This window comes from Podarcis pityusensis (genome assembly GCF_964106645.2).
Source record: "Podarcis pityusensis genome assembly, chromosome: 2".
Taxonomy (NCBI): Eukaryota; Metazoa; Chordata; class Lepidosauria; order Squamata; family Lacertidae; genus Podarcis; species Podarcis pityusensis.
Window position 1 is genome coordinate 74722398 of NC_138029.1, and position 22322 is coordinate 74744719.

At 41.8% G+C, this 22322-nt stretch overlaps 1 protein-coding gene across 4 annotated transcripts in view; it reads left to right on the forward strand.

Annotated features, from left to right (window-relative positions):
• The window catches only part of TEX264 (testis expressed 264, ER-phagy receptor), a 149869-nt gene that overhangs the window by 106560 nt on the left and 20987 nt on the right, over positions 1-22322 (forward strand). For all 4 annotated transcript variants that reach the window (XM_080996487.1, XM_080996490.1, XM_080996489.1 and 1 more), the window contains one exon: positions 9317-9497. In XM_080996487.1, coding sequence (XP_080852613.1) covers positions 9317-9497 — 181 coding nt within the window. The remainder of the gene's footprint in view (positions 1-9316; positions 9498-22322) is intronic.

Below are 22322 nucleotides of genomic sequence, written 5' to 3' on the forward strand. Positions count from 1 at the left end.
AGGTTTTAAAAAACAGCTAATCTTGGCTTTCATTCAGACCAGCCCTCTGATTACAGTTCAGTTCATTTCTATCTGACACTGTCCCGGTACTAATTTTGACTGGCTTATTTCTTTCTCCTGGAATTGTAGTCTGTCTCCCCACCATTAAAGCTGAATGTGTGTAGCTGCATCGGTGTTCCACACCCCAATACTTTTTATGTGGCATGTTGGAAAAACAACAACAATGGGAATTCCCCTAATAAAGATTTGGGGATTGCCTCTGGGTACAGTTTTTCCTGGAGAGGAGAAGTGGCAGGCTCTGAAAATGGAGGTAGACAGAAGAGCTACAGGTGAAACTCGAAAAATTAGAATATTGTGGAAAAGTTCATTTATTTCAGTAATTCAGCTTAAAAGGTGAAACTAATATACGAGATAGACTCATGACATGCAAAGCAAAATATGTCAAGCCTTTATTTGTTATAATTGTGATGATTAGCTTTTGGCTAATGCAGAATACATGACCCTAATCCTGCCAACAACAGTGATCCTTGCATTTCAACCATATCCTTTAATTCTTTAGAAAAGAGCCCAAGAAACTGATTCCAGAGAGATGTTGATAGGAATAGGCTCAATTCTCAGGGGCTCCCATTCAATTCGGTGGGACAAAGTAACCAACCTACAGTTAGCAAGACTTTTGAACAACAAAACCTGTTCCCATAGCCCAAGAAATTGGAGTCACTAAAGATAATTTTCACCCCTTCCTAATTATTGTCCCTGTGCACACACTGTTACTTTAATATCTTTCCAAAGTAAAGTTTTACCTTGGTGACACTATATGGTGGGAGGAAAATGTGACCTTGACATTCAGCAGCCCAGCTTTCAACTGAGGGAGAAACCACAGCAGAGCAAAATGAGTCTCTGAGCACAAAGCATGGTGATTTCATGCACCCTCCTTTGACATTTTGCAATATGAGCCCCTCTTTCTGTCCCAACCTTCTTTGCATCATAGTGGCAGGCATTTTGTTAGTAGTCATTTCCCTGTGCCTTTTATTGCATAAATTACTTAATTGTTCTAGTTTTATGTGTTGACACTTATGGCTTGATTTTCAGGAGAACATTTTGCTAATAGTGTGTTAATAACTCACATTAACCTCTCATGTTGACATTTGTGCATTCTCATTGAAAGGATACTGTTTTCCTTAAAAAACACACACACACACTTCAGTATTTTACTTCAAAACAAGTCTTACTGCCACAGGACATCCATCATCCAGAAATCATAATAACTCAAACAAATGAAAGAGAGCCTGGTTTCTAGACCGAGCAGATGGGCAGCCCAATTCACAACTAACTTAACGTGAAGTACATAAATTTAAATGAAAGCTGAGCCAAGGAATGTGGCCCCAACTTTTCCACCAGTTTTGAGAGTGGTCCCAAATCTTTGGCGTTTGAGAGAAACCTGTTCATTTTCATTGGTGGCAAATGTTGATGGGGTTGTCAAAGCAATCTGACCACATTTCTGTTTGCTGCAGAGCATTCCAGTGGAAACACACACTGCCATGATGTAGCAATTTCTTGAAATGGTGGGAGAACTTACTCCTCCTCCTCCTCCTCCTCCTCCTCCTCCTCCTCCTCCTCCTCCTCCTCCTCCTTCTTCCCCTTCCCTGAAATCTTATGGCTCATGGGAGGCCCTTGCTCTACCAACTTTGGAGCTCCAACATCAGAAAGGCAGTTGGAGGTGTGTCAGAGGAGGACCAGGAGAAGGCTTGGATCAAAAGGATCCAGAATCCTTCCAGTCCCAACTCAACCACCGAATAAACCAAACTAACTTTAGAGCTGGCATGGTTTATTTTCCTTCCATTTTTCACCATGTGAGTGAAAATTTACAGAATGAATGGGTATGTTCCACCCTGAGTTCTGCAGTATTTAAGAGTCCAGCAGAGCACTGGAGGAGGCAGGGGAGCCACCTTCAATTTCCTCCCAACACCCCTGCCTTAGGTTTGCAGCGTTGGAAATTGAAAACGGCTGCTTTAATGGTAAGCCTCCCACCCACTGAAAATTAAGATTTCTCTCAACCCCTCCAAAAATTAGCAAAAATGTCACTGGTTTTCACATGCCATGAATGGCTGAAAGGAGGGTGGGTATTTGACTGCTCTAATTTAAAATGAATTTGTCCCAGTAACGCTAGGCATGGACTGTGTTGAATTTGAGAATTTTGTCTTAACTGGCTTCTGGATAAAAAGAACACCAGGAACGGCTTCATTTCCACACATACACACCCTTGTGTTTCACATCTCTCAGGCTTCTTTAAAAAGTGATCTGCGTCCTAGAACACTTAACTTTCTCAACAGATTTGTGATTCTTCCATACTTGAGAGTCTAACCAACCATTATCTGAAGCATGTTTTCAGTGTTGCTGATCCTTGAGTTTCCCACTGTTTTCAGCCAAAGGGGACTATGGAAGCAACCTAGTATAGTCTCATATATTACAATACAGTAGGGTCTTGTTAGGTACCAGAAAAATGCTACATACATAATGAAAATAATAAATATCAATCACATATGTGCCAGTAGTCTTGTGTCCCTTAACTGGCTGGATGATTTACAGTTTGTTAAAAACCAAATGTTTTTTACTTGAATGCATTAAGCATTTCACTCTCTGTAAATGCTATGCTTGTTTAGGAGCCTTCATTAAGTATGTTACTAAAAATAAATGTATTGAGGAGGTTTGGCTTTGCAGTTGAAGGCAATTGTGAGGTCTGAGTAGTAATTGTGTACCATGGGATAATTGTGCTTGTAGAAAAAGAGGAACAAGCACATTCTGAATTAGGGAATAGCACATAGCTTTTCTTAATATAATGCTCTCGTCTTCTCCCAGAGAGGTCTGTATATTAACGAAAGATGCCTGGCAGATTATCAGAATGGCACTTCCTATGGATCTCAGTTTCCTTTAGGTGGGCAGGATTCACCTAACCTCACCCTCACCCCTATCAGCAGAAGCCCTGCTCAAGGATTTCCGCTTACGCAATGGGGCTTCCTTCACGACCTGCACTGAAATTAACTCAGAGGAGGTTGGGAGAACCCTCAGAATGTCACATGGATGAAGGAGGGGGGCGTCATTTAATCTGGCAAGCTTCAATGCTTGAGCTGACAGCGCAATTGGAAGAGCCTGATGTTGAATTCTACTGAGTATACTTGAACAGTCCTCTTCTCGTATCTTCCCCTGTTAAATCACTTGTCCCTATTTTGTTCTTAAGTTACTTCGGGAGTATCTTTTTTAAAAGGTTAGTTTGCACCAGAGTGCAAATGGAGCTTCCTGTCCATCAACATAAGTTAGGCATGAGAAACCTGTAGCCCTCCAGATGTTGCTGGACTACAACTCTCATCACCCCAATCATTGGTCATCCCAGTAGGGACGGATGGGATTTGTAGTCCAGCAACATCTGAAGGACCGTAAGTGAATACAACAAATAACATGTTAAAGCATGGGGATGGGTGTGCAATGGTCACTGGTGTGAGAATAGAGATTTTACAAGTATACCTACACGTTGCTATCTATGTCTGCAAAATGCTGGAAATCACTAACCCCTGGAAGCAGTTGATGTCTGACATGATTGGCTATATATAGTGCTTTTTTCATAGGCAGGATTTTGCTTAAGCTACCAGGAAGTTGGGGTGGTGGAGGAATTAATCAGATCTTGGTTTTAATAATTAGATTGAGGCAAACTTCCCTGCAGAGCTAATAAATCAGCTCCTCTTTGCTTCTATTTCCTCTTGTGAATCTGAAAATGCTGGAGAAAAAGGTACTCTTTTAGATGACTCCAAGGAAGTGTTTTCTCACACTGCACTATATTAACATTGAAGCAACATAATGGAATTGCATTGTAATGATTTTTCACCTGGGTTGCCTCAAGGTTGGTGACTCCCTAGTACTACCTAGTCATTGCTCTTCTGCGGTAAGCTACATATGGAATTGCAATTGACTTTCCACACTTCAGGGGGTATAGTACTTTTTGTGTGTATATACATCATTGCATACTAGTTTTATTTATTTTATTTATGGGTGTGACATAGCCATGAAGCTAGAAGGAAATTATTCTGAGCACATCATTACATTTTTTAAAAAGCCATTCTTTAATTCATGTTAAAAACATTTGTTGAAAGTAATAGTGCAGTTGGGCCTAAACTTAAGACGTGTTTAGAACAAACAAACAAATAACATGGTGATAAAATGCCACTGACCATAGACTGCTCCTAATCCCATAACTATGGTTAATCAATGGGAAGCTTTATTTCTGCATGAGCTCAAGGTACGATTTCTGTTGTTGGAATATTAGACTATTTTGTTGCTGAGAAAATGGAGACGATTATTGTCACCTGGCAAATTTATTTCCCTTGCAAAAGCAATAGTAGGATTGGGTTGTGCAAGTGTCATGGATAGCTATTGGACAGTGACTGACATCTGCATTGACAAGCAATAAAACTTTGTCAGAGCTAGTCACTTCCATATCTTAGCCTTAAGACTTCCCATTCAGTTCTTATTGGTTATGAAATGGAGGAAAAATAGAGCACTTAAACTTATCAACAGTCTGTGTAAGTTTCAATTCCCAGAGAAGGTTTTGACTAGCTTGCAGCAATTTTTTTGTCAACCTCCCCCCCCCCCATTATTTTTTCAGTGCTGCTCTTCACATGTACACACACCATTCAATTTTAAAATAATGTCTGTTTTTGTTAGTGAGGAGAATAGCTGGGCGACTAGCAAATTGTATTATGGCATAAGCTTTCATGGAACTGAGTCCACATCAACAGATGATAGAGGAAATTTTTCTCATTATGCAGTAGACTGGGACTTCTAAACTCTCTTTACTGTCATCACTGCTGAAAAACTGTCAGACAGCCTTGGGTGAATATGAGCTGGTCACCTAAAAAGAAAAAGTTGACCTCCTAATTTGTGGGTTAACATTCCCTGTGGTGTCCCCCTCCCCTTTATTTACCATTCATTTGACCTTCTAAACGTGTCCTCCTTTTCCATCCACTCTTCTGCTGATACGGTACAGCCCTGTGTGATGTCATTTCCAGCCTTCTTGGGGAGTTTGCTTCACAGGCCTTCTGGCTACAGAGCAGCCAGCATGTTACAGAGTATGCTGGCAACACTCTGATCAACAAGGGCTATTTGGGGACATGAGCAGAAGTCTGTACGCACAATGTAGATGACATTTATTTTAGAGGATAGCAACTAATCCTCCTTCCCACCCATTTGTAGCATTTTAGCAAAGAATCTCACTCCCCACTCCTCAGGCACACGCTCCATGCAAACCATAATACATGTCAAGCAACACAGCTGCTGGGAGGGCAGAATGTGGGCGTTCATTAGAATGGCCAGCTGTTCTTTCAGTGCAAAGTCCATTCCTTGCACAGCTCATCAGGGCCTTGCTTCTTTGATCCATCTAAAACCCGCTTTTGCCATCCGCCCCCTCTCCTGCTCAGCTGGCACTTGTAGACTTCCCAAACGGGTGCTGCACATCAAGCAGTGTGGAATGCTTAAAAGCCAGGGATTCACCTAGAATCAAGGGACTGTATCTAAAGACGAGGGCAAAGGAAAAGGAAAAGGAAAAGGAAAAGGCAGGAGTCATCAGGCTCTGACAAACACTATTTTGGAACTTTCCTTGATGGAGCTACTTTTATCTGTGTTTCCTGGATTGGATTAATTACTCCGTGAAGCTTGGGGCTTCTTCAGAAGAGTCTTACATACATGCAGAGGGGAAGGTTTTTGGCTGTGTCAGCTCCCTGCTAGGAGCAGCAGCTGGCCTCCTCTAAAACCCCGTTGCTTGGGTCAACATTGCAAAATGCTTTAGAAATGGGCAGCAGACTAACATCTGTTTTCCAGGGAGCAACCAAAGAGAAATGTGAGTCCCTGGGCCAAATTGATCACTAGGACAAACACATTTTAAACCTGAAACTTGGAACAAAATATTAGGGTTTCTGTCTCCCATAGAATTAGAAAACTAGTTTTGAAAACACAGAGGTAAAGCACTTTAGGTCTCTGCTAGTTTGTTTTCATGTTTGTTTAAATTTTTGGTGCTGTTATTGTGCTTCAAAGATTCAGGGTCACTTACCGCATGAAAACAAAATCCCCAGTCAAAAGTAACATGCAGTATTTTCTGGGTGCCTTACTATTTTATATAGAATAGATAAATAAGACAAAATTGAGAGAATATATATAAAAAACTGTACCATGTTGAGTGTCTGAGGAGCTTATAAATAATAAATATTATTATTAAACTTCCCCCAGATATCATCCAATATTAATCTTCCATCCCCACTCCCCATCTTTTCTTCAAATACACCCTGTCCTCTTGACTCAGTATTAGTGTGGAAGCGATAACTATTTCTTAACTTACTTCTGCCTCCAGGTTGTTTAGGGTAGAATTAGGCTGAAGTGAGTGGAATGAGAGGGAAAGACCCCCTTGCGAGATCAAAGACACTTTACTTTTTCTGCGATGCTTCAAATCTTGCCCTCACTTTATTGCTGCATTTGGCATATGTAGTTGTGAGCAATAATTGTAGTTGTAATGGCAGTTGTGGTGCAGTGATGCCATCAATGAGAGGGCAAGGCCAGGGGAAATGCACTGCCTGGCCAAGGGCAGTAGTGGGTGAGGAGACTGATTGGATCAGGGAGGGATATTTATTATTGCAGTTATAAACTACCTTTTCTGCTAAGGCATCCAAAGCAGTTTACAATTTTAAGTACAGCGGTAACTCCAGTTCGGACAGGATCCATTCCGGAGCTCCAGTCAGATCCCGAGGTTTCCACAACTGGAGGGACTGCTTCTGCGTATGCGCACGGCACGGTAGAGTGCTTCTGTGCACGGCAAAACACTTCCGGGTTTGCCGCTTTTGCAACCCGCAGTTTATATTACCTGAGGGTGACATAAGTCAAGGTGCTACTGTACTAAAATAAATGAATGGCACAAAATCTAGAACCAGTGCTCCCAGGCCCACTGATGGTACCTTCAGGGGCTGATATTGGCCCAGTGCTCTGCAGACAAGATGATTCTGGCAGGCTTGCCACTCCATGAGGGAGTGGTCTGCTGTTGTCCTGCATGAGAGTCCTTCCCTTGCTGGGGATGCAATGTGAAAGGAACTTATAAGGATCTCAGCCGGAAGGGCCGGAAGTGCATTCCACTGCAGTAGCTGCACAGAGCCAGCTAGTTGAGGGGAAAGAGACCTCACTGGGGGGGATGGGGGACAACTTTACCTGCATGGCCATTGGACTACTTCTCAATAACATGCAGAGAGAGAAGGTTCTACTTTGTTCTTTCTTTTAGATGACAAAAACACCATGAGCAGTAAATGAGTAAATATTAATAGGTTAATTACCTGCAAAAACAGATGACCTGGCTTCATCTATGTATTGCTTGCCAGGCAAATTCATAAACTTGATAGGTGCCTTATACTGAGTAAATAATGGTTTGATACTAATTGGCCTCACCACCCCAGGATTTCGGGGTGTGGTCTTTTTTTGTGGTGTAGTGGTTAAGAGCCGTAGTCTCGTAATCTGGGGAACCGGGTTTGAGTCTCCGCTCCTCCACATGCAGCTGCTGGGTGACCTTGGGCCAGTCACACTTCTTTGAAGTCTCTCAGCCCCACTCACCTCACAGAGTGTTTGTTGTGGGGGAGGAAGGGAAAGGAGAATGTCAGCCGCTTTGAGACTCCTTAAAGGGAGTGAAAGGCAGGATAGCAAATCCAAACTCTTCTTCTTCTTCTTCTTCTTTCTTCTATCTTTTAACTAGATCAGCCAGGACTAACTTCTGGCCATGTTGTGTAGAAATTATGTGCTCTACCATTTTGCTTTTACACCAGCTGAGCTTGGTATATAAATGAATCGGGAGAAGATAATGTGGAAACATGATTAATAGCATGATAATTTAGGAAGGATTGAAAATTTGAACTTTTTAAAGCTATTTTACCCACTGATTGTGTTGCATATTCTTTCTGAAATGAATCCCAGAGTATTTTATATTGATGCTTAAGGCAGAAGTTTTAGAATTCTGAACAATGGAATATGGATTTGCTTCAGAGATATAGTTCATTGATCTGCTAAGCCACCTTTTGCAGTTTATTATCTGTTTTATCTTGGAGCATGAGGGCTCTTGCCCCCTTTCACTAGATGATCAAACATTTTAAAATTTGGTCTCCCGGTGTCGGAAAATGACAGAAGAATTGGGAATTGGACAAATATGTCTCGGTATGCATGCCAATCTCCTTGGAGTGCTGAGATATCACATTTCGGGATTTGCTGATCTCGAAAGTTGTGACTTATTTATACGGTATGATATGACAGGCCTCTACACAGAATAAAAAAAAAAAGATAGGCACAGAGAAACAAAAGAAGAAGAGGGGAAATGGAGACATGAATAGGCAGGGGAGGAATAATAAAATTTCCATTTTACAGTGCGTTGCAATAAAGTATAGGCCTATAGGGACTAGAGCAAGGGTGGGAAATCTTTTTCAGTCTGGGGGACACATTTGCCAATGGCCATGCTTCTGGGAGCTGCATGCCAGTGGTGGGTGGGGCCAGAGGCAAAGGTGAGTGGAGCAACGGTTGTGACTCTCACCATGTACATGTGACTCTCACCATGTACAGTTGGCTCCATTCCGGCCAAGCAAAAGCAGAGGTTTCTCTGTGCACACACACAAGTCTCCTCCAGGCAAGGATGTGCCAGTTCAAAGGCACATTCCAGCCAGGCAAAAGCACTTGTGGAGCTTGCAGGACAGAGTTTCTGGTGAAGAGTATGGTTCATGGAGAGGGAGTGTGGGGCCCACGGAGAATCCTAAGGTTCTGACAGAGAAGCCTAGAGGGCTATACAGTGGTACCTCAGATTACATACACTTCAGGTTACAGACTCCGCTAAGCCAGAAATAGTGCTTCAGGTTAAGAACTTTGCTTCAGGATGAGAACAGAAATTGGGCTCTGGCGGCACGGCAGCAGCAGGAGGCCCCATTAGCTAAAGTGGTGCTTCAGGTTAAGAACAGTTTCAGGTTAAGTATGGACCTCCAGAACGAATTAAGTACTTAACCTGAGGTACCACTGTATTGGAACCTGGGCCTTAGATCCCCACCCCTAGACTATGGGGATAAAGAAGCAGCAATTCCAGAGGGGACCAAAGTAGGGAAGTGGTTGGTGGAGGAGACAGTTAATATAGATTAGGGCCACCTGGGCACATGCAGGTCCTTCCTGGGGCCTCTGGAAAATCTGTCTGTGGATGTATGCATTTGTTGTAATACAATGGGAGTGGGGGGAACGTTTTCAATGCTGTGTGTCTTATCTCTTTTAGGAGCGGAAACTGTGTGCCCATCCCAGACTGGAAATCTACAAAGGCAACAAAATCTATTTTGTATGCCCCCTTGCCCGTCAAGGGGACTTCTACGTGCCTGAAATGAAAGAGTTGGAGAAGAAAAGCAGAGCAGCAGCTGCAGCAGCAGCAGAAGCTGAAGATGCTCAAATAGATATCACAGGTATGCTACTATGAAATACTAGAGGAAATCTGCTCAGTTCAATTCTAGTAATATGCCTCTTGTATTGGAAAACAGTCCATTTTTTAAAGATGCAAAGATACGCTTTATACCATTGGTCCATCTAACCCAGCACTTCTATTTCGACTGGAAGCAACTTGGGGAGTCTTTTAAACCAGGGATTCCAAGAAGGAATAAACTTGAGACTTTGTATAATTCTTTTATTATTAGCTGCCCTGAAGATATTTTATACTGAAGACTGACATGCATATTTATGCAAAATAAATACGTATGCTCTGCCACTACTCTATGGCCTTTCCCATTTATATGAAGCTACAATGCATTACTATAACAAGCAAGGCTATTTAATGTATAACCAGAATGGTGGTTTAGATTTGAGTAAATTTTGCGTTCATACTATTCCTAAATCAGTAATTGTCAGAAATGATATACACTAGTTCACAACTTCATTTCATACTGCGCTTGCCTTCTTAGATACTTTATCTAAGACAGAGATTCTTCATTGTTGTCCTAGTATAGATCCTTTAGCCAACAAGATAACTGTTGTTTGTTTCTAAAGGAGGCTCAAAGAGCTGGTTATTTTGTAGTTTAATGCAGTTTGAACATATGGAGTGTTGATATGTGAGGACCTGTATCACGTTTGTGGCTTACCATCTTCTCTTTTAACTGTTGCCAAATTTATGAGTGAATGCTGTATTTTGACAGCAGAAGGCTATTCCAAGACTAAAAGGCTATTCTTGGCTTTATTGGTATTCTTTTATTCATCATCATTTTCATGGGAAATGTATTTTTTGCCATAGACTCCCAGAAAAATGTGCAATTGAGCAAAAAAGAAAGAAAGAAAACCAATCACCCCTGTGAACAAATGGGGGAAATGGACCTTGTGAACAGAGGTGGAAATAAAGAAGCAAGGCACAAGGTGCTGGGTGGCACTAGAGCCACATGTTTAATTTACAGTTAAATTTGGCAGAAAATGGTGACAGTTTAGGAAGCTATCTGATCTATACAGCATTACCTGTATGAGGTGAGCAAACCCCTGCTTAATGATAGTGGCAGGAATTATCCCTGCTCTTTCCCTTAAGGCCTGCCCACTCAGGTGAGTAGGGAGTAGGGAAACCTTCTCAAGAGCTGCTGGGGTCCCACATCTCCCATGGAGTGACTCAAAGGTGCTCTGTATCTTGCCCATCGATCCCACAGGCCCAGAGTGATAGGAAGCACCTATCACTCTGAAGAGTGGCTAACTACCTAGTACTCACTTTAACCCATTCCTTACCTGTTCACCTTCACACACCACCTTTCTAAATGTGGCTAATTTACCTCATTAACAGGACCTCCACTGAAACTGCCCTCAAACCACCTGAGTACAGAGATGGCAAACCACCAGGTTTGAGTAGGCAAAAGAAACAAAAACAAACACCTTGGTTGGCTGCCCAGTATACAGACAGGTTAAGAATTTCTATCTGGTCCTGAGTTGACAGGAAAACACCTGCACTATTCCCAAGAAAGGGTGGCAAGAATTTTCAAAGAAGTTGGTAGGGAAGGCAAAAGGGCTTAAATACTCTTAACCTGGTGATGGCCTGCGTGTTTAAGAATATATCCTGCACTACCAGAACTTCCTCTCCTTCTCTCACCCTGATCGCAAAAGCCAACTTCACCTGATGTTATGGCCCAGGCTTTTTTGTGTCATGTGAAGGAAGAGAAAGGCCAGCTGTTTATCAGCAACTATGAGGGCTTAATGTTCACACTAATCTTTACACATTAGTTCCTTCTTAGACTCTAATTACAATGTTTGCCCTCTTCAAAACAGGACAACTGGTGCTTATAGTTCCATTCAGTTACCTTTTGATGGCTTTGGTGGGGGTGTGATATGGGTGTGTGTCTGTGGAAATGCAGTTCTTTATCCCAAAGGGTTCTTATGGCCATAGATAGTGGTAGAGTGTGTGTTTCACTTGGTTCAATGCCTAGAATCTCAAGAAAGAGCTGGGAAAAGATTCGGATCTGAAATTCTGGAGAGCTGCTGCCAATCAGTACTGAATTAGATGGCCCAATCACATCCCTCAGTATCAGACATGCTATCTCCTGCTTGCTATTTTTTTCTGCTGCTGTTTCTCTTTGACCTCTTCAGGAAGCACAGGTTATTTGCTGGGGTTATTCAAAGGAATCATTTTCTCTCTTTTCTCCTCTCTGACATGCTATCCATGGTTCATAAATTAAAATGTGAGCCTTCTTAATTCACACTTCCCAAAAAACAATCCTTTGAAAAATCACATCATCCCAAATTTTGTGGTACAGTTTCCAACCAAAAAATACGTACAAATATGCACATATAAGCAAAAAATGCATAAAATGTACATTAAAATGTACATAAAAATGCATATGCAAGAGGGGAAATGCAACCTAACACATTACATTGGGAAATATAAGCACATTAGGCAAAATTACATAATAAAAAGTGTTTACTGTATTAGGAGAAATACAGCTAAAATGCTGATAAATGTTTGTGAGGACTTGTTTTTAAAAATTACAAATTAATGATGAAATGTGGTGAACTGATCTTAAGACTGACAAAATGAAAGAAACTGAAATAGACTGCTTTGTCCATCCTTGGACATGTAACACATCCAAGAAAGAACATGATTGTGCTTTGGTCTGTATCTTCTCTTGGATAAGCCACATTTAACTGTTCTCATCACATAATTCTTGTTTATCTGTCTTATTTGGAATATTGAATTGCTTTAGATGACATCTTGATAGTGATTGTTATCCTATGGTGACAGGTAAAAAAGATTTATGCATATATAAAGGAAGCAACTGCAATCTTGAGAGGAGCATGACATCAGTGCTATCTGTAGCTCTCCTGATACGGTTGCTAGAGTACTGCAGACTTGCTAGCTACTGGGATCTGCCCATATGCTCACATCTTGTAGGACAAAAATATACATCGCCTGCAACTGCTATTTATAAATACTGTATGCATTACACATGGCGTATAAATTTGTTGTCATCTAAACAACCATGAGGTTCCATGGCGTGTATCACAAACATAGCAAAATGCATGTAATAGTTCAAAATAGATACGATAATAAAATACGTTCCTTTTGTAATAGTGGTAAATTATAAAAATGTCCAGGGAGCCAGATCCTGAAGACACATCAGACAGACAGCTACTAGCTGCCTACTTCTTAGGCTCCCACTGAGAAGGAGGCTGAGCTGTATTCATAAGAGAAGATGTTGAGTCTTTAATGTTTTTTGCTTGCTGTTGTTCAGTTAAGCAGCAGATACCAGTGTCACTGCCTGATGGTTTGATGGTTGGTTATTCGGCAGTTTAGGCCCTTTGGTAGACACTGACATATGGGCAGCAGGTAAAAATGTTGAAGTCACTGAAGTTAAAGGGATGCCTGGCACTTGAAAATATATCAGAGGAACACCTTCATCTTGTGAGAGGTTTACCCTTTAAAACCCATTCCTTGTATTAATTTACAAAGCCCTGAACAACGTAAGTCCAGGATACCTTCAGGTCCGTCTAAACCCTTATATCCCAGCTCGTTCACTGAGATCATCTGCAGGTATGACGTTGGTTGTCCCCTGAGCTAACGAGGCTCAATTTGGCATCAACATGAAATAAAACCTTTCTCTGCCGATAAAGATTCAGCAGGCACCTTCTGTTTCAACCTGCTGAAAAGTTCACTGTGTTGCCAGGTTTATGCAGACAGTTACAGAAATATATTTCCATAATAGTTAGCTGATGGTCTCTGATTTTAAATGTGTTTTTATTATGTGTGTTTATTATATAGAGATTGTAAACCACATTGATATTTTTTAAAAAAATATAACAAACAAACTAGCATTTGAATACTTCCAATGTCCATATTAGGACAATATCTTTATTGGCAACCAAAATAACACAAAAAGGTGTACAAGCTCTCAACTCTTCATCAGAGTAGATTGATAAACAGAACAATTGGGTCTTGGGAGAGAAAAAATGTTGGCTGATGTTGACACCTGTTCCCCATGTTCTTCTGCCTGTAACTTATTTAATCCGATTTTAATACTGTATTTTCATATTGTTGTAATCTATTCTGGACCTTATGATGAAGGGTGGGTAAGAAATCCAGTAAGTAAGCCTTGGAGTCTACAACTGGTCAGTCGTAAAATGAAATGGGAAAAGATGTAGAAGACATTCTGTTGATGCTGTTTAGGTGCTATGCAGGTGTCAGGATGTACATAGGCTCTTTTAACTGTTTCACTTGCATGTGAAGCTACTTTCAAGGTTACCTTAGTAACCATTAATATGTCATTTAGATCTATTAACACTTCCTCTAATGTTTCTTTTCCACTAAAACCTCAGTGGAGAAGCTGGAATACAAAGACCACCTCTCTGCAAGCTCTTGGTTTAATACAAACAACATGAGGTCCAATAGAACAGATTAAACAGCATTGTAGTACTTTGTGTTATTGCTTTAGCATCTTCTGCTTAATTCTGCCTTAACTAGAGTTAAGAGAACATCAACCCAGATTCCTTTCATCCCAGGAGCACTATACTGGTCTTCTAGGGATTTAGCCTGAATTCTGTTGTGTGAAGAATGAATTCCACTTTTAGAGAATTTCTTATTAGATAGGTGATAATTAACAATGTCTATCTGTTATACAACTGTGTTGCTTATCAACTGAAACAAATTTACCACGAGGTAACTTGTTTATAATTTCCAAATGGCTGACCTTACTTTCTCCTGCTGTCTAAAAAGAGTGAAGGAAGCCGTGCTCAATATATATAGCACAAGACTTCTGACGTGCACTCTAACATTGATAAATAACATTAGGTGCCACCAATCCTGCTAAAGCTGGGTTTGGTTTGGTTATAAATAGAGTTTCCATCAGGCCTTAATCTGAGGCAGGACTTCAGATTAACCTTTGTTGGCATCTGTCTGTTTCAAGAGACAGTGGAGTGCGCTTCCGCAGGTGAAGCCAAACTGCTGTGTTAGCAGCACCGAAGTGACCTCCCCAGAGTGCAAGCCTGAGCAGTATGGAGGTCCTGGACTGCCCAGACAACAAGATCCCCCTCTCAGGATCACTAATGTGGTCCAAAGGAAAACAGAGCAATACATTTGGCACCAGCTTAGCTCCAGGAGTTGCTGGAAGGAGACATACAGGGCACCATCCAACTGTCTTAGGGACTCCACTCTGGATTTGTGTAGGGTTTACTCCTCATCCTCTTCTTCTCCTGAAGATATCCCACAAGACAGCCGAAGTTTAGGATCAGAGTTTTCCTTCTCCTAGATGGGCTTCCTTCCCAGTTTGACAAGCCCCTCCTGTCCTAATTTCACTCTACAGCACGTGCAGAAACCACCTTCTTGACTGTTCGACCCACTATTGGTCTCATCCGTTCAATCCACCAGATCCGTTCAATCCACCAGAACCTGTCTTCACATGCAGGGGAAGTCCCTAACTCACTTAGGGTTTCAAACCCATCAGCTACCCTCACCTGGTTCAGTCAGTTAGTCAAGGCCATTCCAGGAGTTTGGGGACTGTTGCACACTGACAGCTTCTAGGAGCTACCGGTGAGAGCTCAGTATAGGTTGGGGACCAAACGTGGACAAACTACCCAAGAAGGAGCATGATGTGTCCCCCACCATAGGTACAGTGCCTCCCCTATCATCCCATACGCCATAACTACTTCACTGGATACCACCTATAGCTTCAAGACTCAGTCTACAGTCATGCAAATCAATACTTTTACTTATTTGTTATACATACCTTGGCTTTCCTGTTTGGTAAACAGACTAGCTCATATGGCTTCCAGTAGTCTCTTATGAAGGCACTGATCAAAACCACACACCCTTCTATTCAATAATGGAGTAGAAATAACTGTTCGTACACCATTCACAAATTTAGAACAACAGTGCCATTTGGCATGTCTGTTTGGCTTTGTTTCGCTCCTTCTTAGTCCCAGCATTTGGAATTTGTCCCCCCCACACCTGGAATGTAGGGAATGAGCTTCCGTTCTACTGAGTGTGACTTCAAGGCAGCTTGCTCAACAGCACCTATTATTTTAGAAACATTGCACTGGTATTCACACTTGTCAGTCTGACATGTTTCAGCATTATGACTTTGAATTTTAAAAAGAATAAAATATGTGTCTCTCCATCTTGTTATTTTACCCACTACTACATATTAAGGCTCCACAAGTCTTTGTGAAGAATTTTCATTCTGGTCACAAGCAGCCTGCAACCAGCCTGCACTTGTAAACTGAATAGGATGGTTTTTTTCTTCTTCCCATTTTTATATATTAGGATATGTTGGTGAGTGGTTCAGAAAAGATATCTCAAGTAATGCTTTTTCAAAAGCATAGTCTGGGAGATTCAACAGCAATTTAGTGTTGCTACTGCTACATATTAGGGCTCCCAACACAAATGTATTCAATTCAGATTGATTTTTATCCCCTTTGTTTGTGGTTGGCTATGTTGGGAAGAAAGGAAGCTACCATAACCTGATTTGGTTGCTTTTAATTACACAGAGAGGGACATGGGTGGCGCTGTGGGTAAAACCTCAGCGCCTAGGACTTGCCGATCGCATGGTCGGCGGTTCGAATCCCTGCGGCGGGGTGAGCTCCCGTCGTTCGGTCCCAGCTGCTGCCCACCTAGCAGTTCGAAAGCATCATTAAGTGCAAGTAGATAAATAGGTACCGCTTTATAGCGGGAAGGTAAATGGTGTTTCCGTGTGCTGCGCTGGTGCTGGCTTGCCAGACGCAGCTTCGTCACGCTGGCCATGTGACCCGGAAGTGTCTGCGGACAGCGCTGGCTCCCAGCCTCTTAAGTGAGATGAGCGCACAATCCTAGAGTCTGTCAAGACTGGCTCGTACGGGCAGGGGTACCTTTACTTTACCTTTTAATTACACAGAATGGAAGATCATTCAAGTTGTGATCTCAAATGTATCCATATATGGATTGGGATTAACGTTTAGCTCAAAATGGGGAGAGGAGAGATTTGTGAGCACCCCCTCTGCACACAGCACAAGGTTCGTCTTTTAGCAATCACTTTGCACAAGAAAATGCAACTGTTAACAAGGGTATGTGTGTGTATATGCACACGTACACAAAGACATCCACCAATTTTTCCTCATGCTGTGATGCACATTCAGATGTTCATTCCAGTGAAAATAAGACAGCACAGAGGAACAACATCTTCAATGTACAACTGAATGCTTGAATCAATCCACTGAACTGATTTACTTTTCAGTATATATATGAATGCACATTCCATTGCTCTGGTAATGGGAATGTATTCCCGCACATTGCAACAGCAGATTGAGGAACCATGACTGCAAACAGGTACAAGTAATGTGTGAAATAGTGGATGATCAAGAGCCTTTTTGCACCTCTGAAATGGCAACTCACTGGGATCTAGATATTTGCTTTAGACATCCCAGGGTGGGTTGTTTTGAAAATCCACTCAGTCCAAAAAAACAACAACCATGTGCAGTGGGAGAATGTCTCTTGGGCATGCACATCTAGTTATGTTGTTCTTGGGTTCCATCCTATGTTGGAATGGGATAAACTAAACAAGTCATGGCTAATTCTATTGAATGCAGAGAACAGATACACAAATCAAGCAAACAGACTTTTTCTTACATCCTGTTTGTGGCTGGCTATGTGAGGACTGGTAGCCTTATCTGGGACTGCATAGTGTTGCAGTGGAGAAATGTTGTGATGTGTTTCTTACAGGATGGAAACTTATTCAGGAATATAAAGGGATTTTATCATTCGAGTGGTTGTAAATATCAGCCAAGGTGGTACTGAATATCTTGAGCACTGGGCATGATAACAGTTCAGTTAGACATGATAGCATGAGGTATTTGATCACAAAATGATCCAGCCTAATCCTGAAGAATTTTGAGCTTATCTTGCAGGTCGCTATGTTCTTATTAAAAGAGGATTGTTCAAATTTATGGAGGAAAAGGTTCCTATTGGCTACTAACCATGACGTCTATATTCTACCTCCACTGCGGGAGGCAGTATGCCTCTGAATGTCAGTTGCTTGGAATCACAACTGGGGAAAGTGTTGCTGCACTCAAGTCCTGTTGCATGTAGGGTTCAAACCATATCTGGTTGACCACCATGATAACAGGTTGCTTGAATGGATAGACCTTTGGTTTGATACAGCAGGACTCTTCTTAGGTTTTATGTTGTTATCTTATGTTCCCATCTTCAGAACACTGAACAAAATGGGGACTGTAGATTCTGAGCAGCTTGCAAGATTCTAAGCCATTTTTTCCTTCATTTTTTGCTTCCCATTCTGTCTTTTCATTTAGCCTTTCTCTAAGAAGATGCTACTGCTCAGTGGGCAAAATTTGGCATCCACAACAATCTAGAAATAATAACAGTATAAGAGATTGTTCTTTCCAATCTCATTCTCCTGTGCAGTTAAAAACAAAACCTTCCATAGGGACTTTATTAGAATGTTTTCGTTGCACCTTGTTTGTTTCAAAGGCCATCTTCATCCTTAATAATACTTTGCCCTAATATAACACCTTTCCTTTGAAGTTCCCTGAGCTCTTTACAAACAGCTATATTAAAAATTCCCAGGTCTGTCTGATTTAATGATTTCATTTTATGAATTTCCCTGCAGAAGCCTCTGCCATTTCCCCTGTTGACTTCTGATGCAACTGATGTCATTCAAAAGCTAGCGACCTGTAGATGTGCCAATAAATAGTTTGCATTTTTGAAGTCGAGCAGTGATCCTGTGACCTTGAAAGAAACACCACATCTGTCTTGCTATCTAATCTATCATCCTTCCTTCCTTCGAGCCCATTCCTCTGAGATGCTAAGTGCTTTCTACTTCTACTGTTGGCAGTGACTACTAATAATGCTTGACAACTTGGATGCTGGGGGGAGATTGCCGAGACCTTTGCTGAATTGGGATCTTTATCACACCATCTATATCGGCACACTGAGAACATGGCTGTTGCATCTGTGAAGACTCGTCTGGAGCATTCAGGATACATGTGTATATATAACTGTACTCTGGGCATATTGGGAGAAGCTGAAGACAACTGGATACCTATGCAATTTGAAACTGATCCCTTTTGCTGCTCGTTAGTCATGAAGGTCACAAGAAAGGGAGGGGTGGTTTGAAAGGAGCGAGAATGCTTCTGGGGCTTCTGTCAATCATAATTAGCTTTGTTTTGCACTTAATTGTCATGCAATGCTCAAGCACTAGCTATAGGTCCTAGGAGCATTCACTTTGTCCTTGCTCTCAGCAGGGCTGTCTCCTGGGTTTTTGTGTGACCATGAATGGAAGGTCAATTTTTTTTTTAAAGTAGCCTCTTGTTAGGGAAAGAATTGCACTTCTTGGAGCAATAAGGGACTGTGTCCCTCTGAGAGTTTCTGCATACACAATTTCAGAGAGAGATATATAGTTTCAGAGAGGGATATACAGTTTCAGAGGTGCAGATGATCTTCACAGTTCAGCCTGCTATTGGTACTTGCTTAAAGCAAAGAAGGCAGCAATCCCTACATCTCTTGAGGGCTCACTCCCAACACAACAGATCTAGAGGGAATCTTTTGTAGCAGAAAGACAGTAATGAAGTTTCCCTACACTGGTATAGCACATTTTGAACAATGCGCCTCCCTCTTCCATTGTCCTCAATTATCATGTAGCTCAGCTGGTCAGTCGACACCAACTCCTTTTTGCAAATACCTCCTGTAATCATTTCTTGTACTTTTCAGAATCTGAGCGTGACAGTGCTCTAGACTGTACAGTGACTTTGTGATGGGCAGTAAACCTAAACTGAAGCTATCCATGCTTGCTTGCTTTAGCCACATAATAGATTTTAAATTCTAGTCCTTGGTTTGGGGAAGCTAGCATGCTAAACCTCTGTGTAAACATGAACACTTCTCCTATGCGCCTCGCCTCCCTTTTGCATTCTCTTTCCACTGAGCATATGCTTCTCTGTCCAGCTTTGGCACTTGTTGCCAGAAAGACCTGCTTGTTGGCTCTGGCTACGTCATGACAAGTTCTCCTCGAAGGAGGCCTGCAGCTGCATCTTTTGCGGGGGATGGCCTAGGGGCTAGGCATGGAGTTGCTTTCCCACTTGTGTGTGCTGTCATTGTTGGCTGCTGATGCTTTGGGTCCCTGCCCCCTCCGCACTGCTGTGCCTGTCCCTACCCATCGCCTGGTGGCTTTTGTGTGGGGTTTGAAAAGCTGTGATTAACTGTGCTTTGCCTGTTATTACATTGATCTATTATTTAAGGAGAGAGGAGATGAATATTTGATAGAGCTCAGAGCATGGCTGGGGAAAGAAGGCCAGAACACTGAAGGGAAGAATTATGGATTAAGTACTCTTGCCACAGCAGGAGTCCTCTGGAGTTGGGCAAACCCTCTCCTCCGGCTCTTCTCCTTTGGGGTTGGGGACAATGTTCAGAGCTTTGTTTTGCTTCACTTTTTAACTTGTGCTTTTTCCTGGGGGGGGGGGGGGAGGCGGCGGCGGGAAGCACAAGGCTTTCTGACCTTGTAGCTTATGGTCTGAGTCACTTAACTTAATTATTACATGACTTGCAACCCACATCCTGCAAAAGGGAGCAATAATGCGAATTTTTATTCCAGAGTTGTCCTATAGCACTGTAAAGTAGTTGCAAGGAACAGAAATATGCCCCATTACAATTTATTGGGAAGGTATTTTTAGCTTCAGGGAATCGAATCTCATTAATGGAAAACTTCTCTGCCACCCCAGGATAGGAACATTTTACTCTTTTTAAAAAGGAAGGGGGTGGGCTTCTTGTGGTAAGGGGAGGATTAGCAATTCTTTTTTCTATCCTTTCTTGTGTATATAAACATTTTAAATTTTTTAGTATTTATGATATTGCATTCTTTATTTGTTCTGCAACATCAAACAGATGGCTGTAGAAAGATGTAATGGTAAGTTTTCATAACCTAATCACTTTTCTTATCCCCATGTTCATCAGTGCAGAATGGTAGTCTCAAACCACTTCCAGAAAGAGACACCAATGTTATATACACCGTATTTTTTGCTCTATAAGACTCACTTTTTTCCTCCTAAAAAGTAAGGGGAAATGTGTGTGCGTCTTATGGAGTGAATGCAGGCTGTGCAGCTATCCCAGAAGCCAGAACAGCAAGAGGGATCACTGCTTTCGCTGCGCGGCGATCCCTCTTGTTGTTCTGGCTTGTGAGATTCAGAATATTTTTTTTCTTGTTTTCCTCCTCCAAAAACTAGGTGCGTCTTATGGTCTGGTGCGTCTTATAGAGCGAAAAATACGGTATTTATGTCCCGCAGTGTTATGTATGTTGTCTTTGTGATGAGGGTCTGATTATGGAATGCCTGCCGTTTTTAGATACAACTGGTGCTGACTCTTAGAATTTTTTTAATCCAGCTGAAGATCGAATTGTCTGAGGAAGCCTTTGAAGGCTAGTAATGTTTTTGCCTATGCTCTCAGATAGGTCACAATTCCATTTTGTATGAGAGAGCCTGCTGAACAGTGAATACCTGTCTGATGAGGTTTTTGAACCCTACTATCCTTTGGAGCATACTGACTCTATAAGATGATGTGCATGGGCAAATCCAGTGCTGGTCAAATATGCCCTGTTGAAAGTAATTGAGAGTAACCACGTTGTGCTGCCCAAGAGACTCCCCAGACCTGTTACGCGTGGCACTTGCATTTGATAGTTGAATTTCCATGTGATAAGTTGAATTTATTTTCCATATATTTATTCCTCAGCTTGTAAGACTCCCAAGTGCCAGTGCTCCTTGTTTAGTGGTATAGATTAATGACTTCCAGGAACCGATCCAAGTCAGTGATAGCCCCATCCATAGCCCTGTCAAGCCACAATATTTTGATTTTACCTCACTTAGTTCAGTGGAATTTTCTTTAAATGGAGGCTCTGAACGTCTGATGTGTCAATCAGCTGATGAGTCATTTGGATTCTGTGAAAATGTGTATTTTTCAGTAGGAATCCTTCAAAAGAACTCATCATTTTCTATGGTTGCTCATTTGGCATCTTCAATATCATTTAAATACAAAGGAAAAGTGTTCATAAAAAGAATTCTTCTGGATCAGATCAAGAATTCCTGATGCTGGAAGCAGAGTTTAGTGGAGCTGCAAAATAAGAGCAACAGGGGACCAATCTGAGATCCTCAACTTCTCAAGGAGAGAACTATGAGAATGGGACAGATGGAGAAATAAGCAGCATGATGAGAATGGCATATGTCATATGAGAGTTCTCATACCTAGATCTTACTATGGCACCTGGATCACCAGTGCAGTACCTGTGGGTTGTATGAGACCTGAGAGGAGGAGGTCCCCAACACATCAAAGAATCAAATTCTACAACTCTAGAATGCACTCCATTCAAGGAATCTGAAGAATTGGGGAATCCAAGCTACACAGTGATGGGAAGGAGACACAGTGGGGCTGTTATTGAAATCCATTGCTATGATTCTTCTAGAGAGCACATTTTGCAGTTGCATGGTGATCCATAGCAAACCAAGTGCTTGAGCCTTTGGTGACTAGACTGCCTGTCTGCTTGCCCCATGCCCTTTATGTATGTTTGGGGCACACCTCAGCTGTGTCCAGACAGAGCAGATCCCTCCTTAAAATGGATATGTCTACCAGAATGGCCAAGTCTGTCAAGTGTGGCTGTTCAGACATGATTGAAAGTGACAGAGCAGTATAAAAATGCTTGGCTAAAAGGAAACATGAATGTCTTTACTGTCACCCTCAATGCAAAACAAAGGGATGAAGCTGCTGGGGATTTCTGAATGATGGAGTTGTCTTAAGATTGTTGGATCAGAGT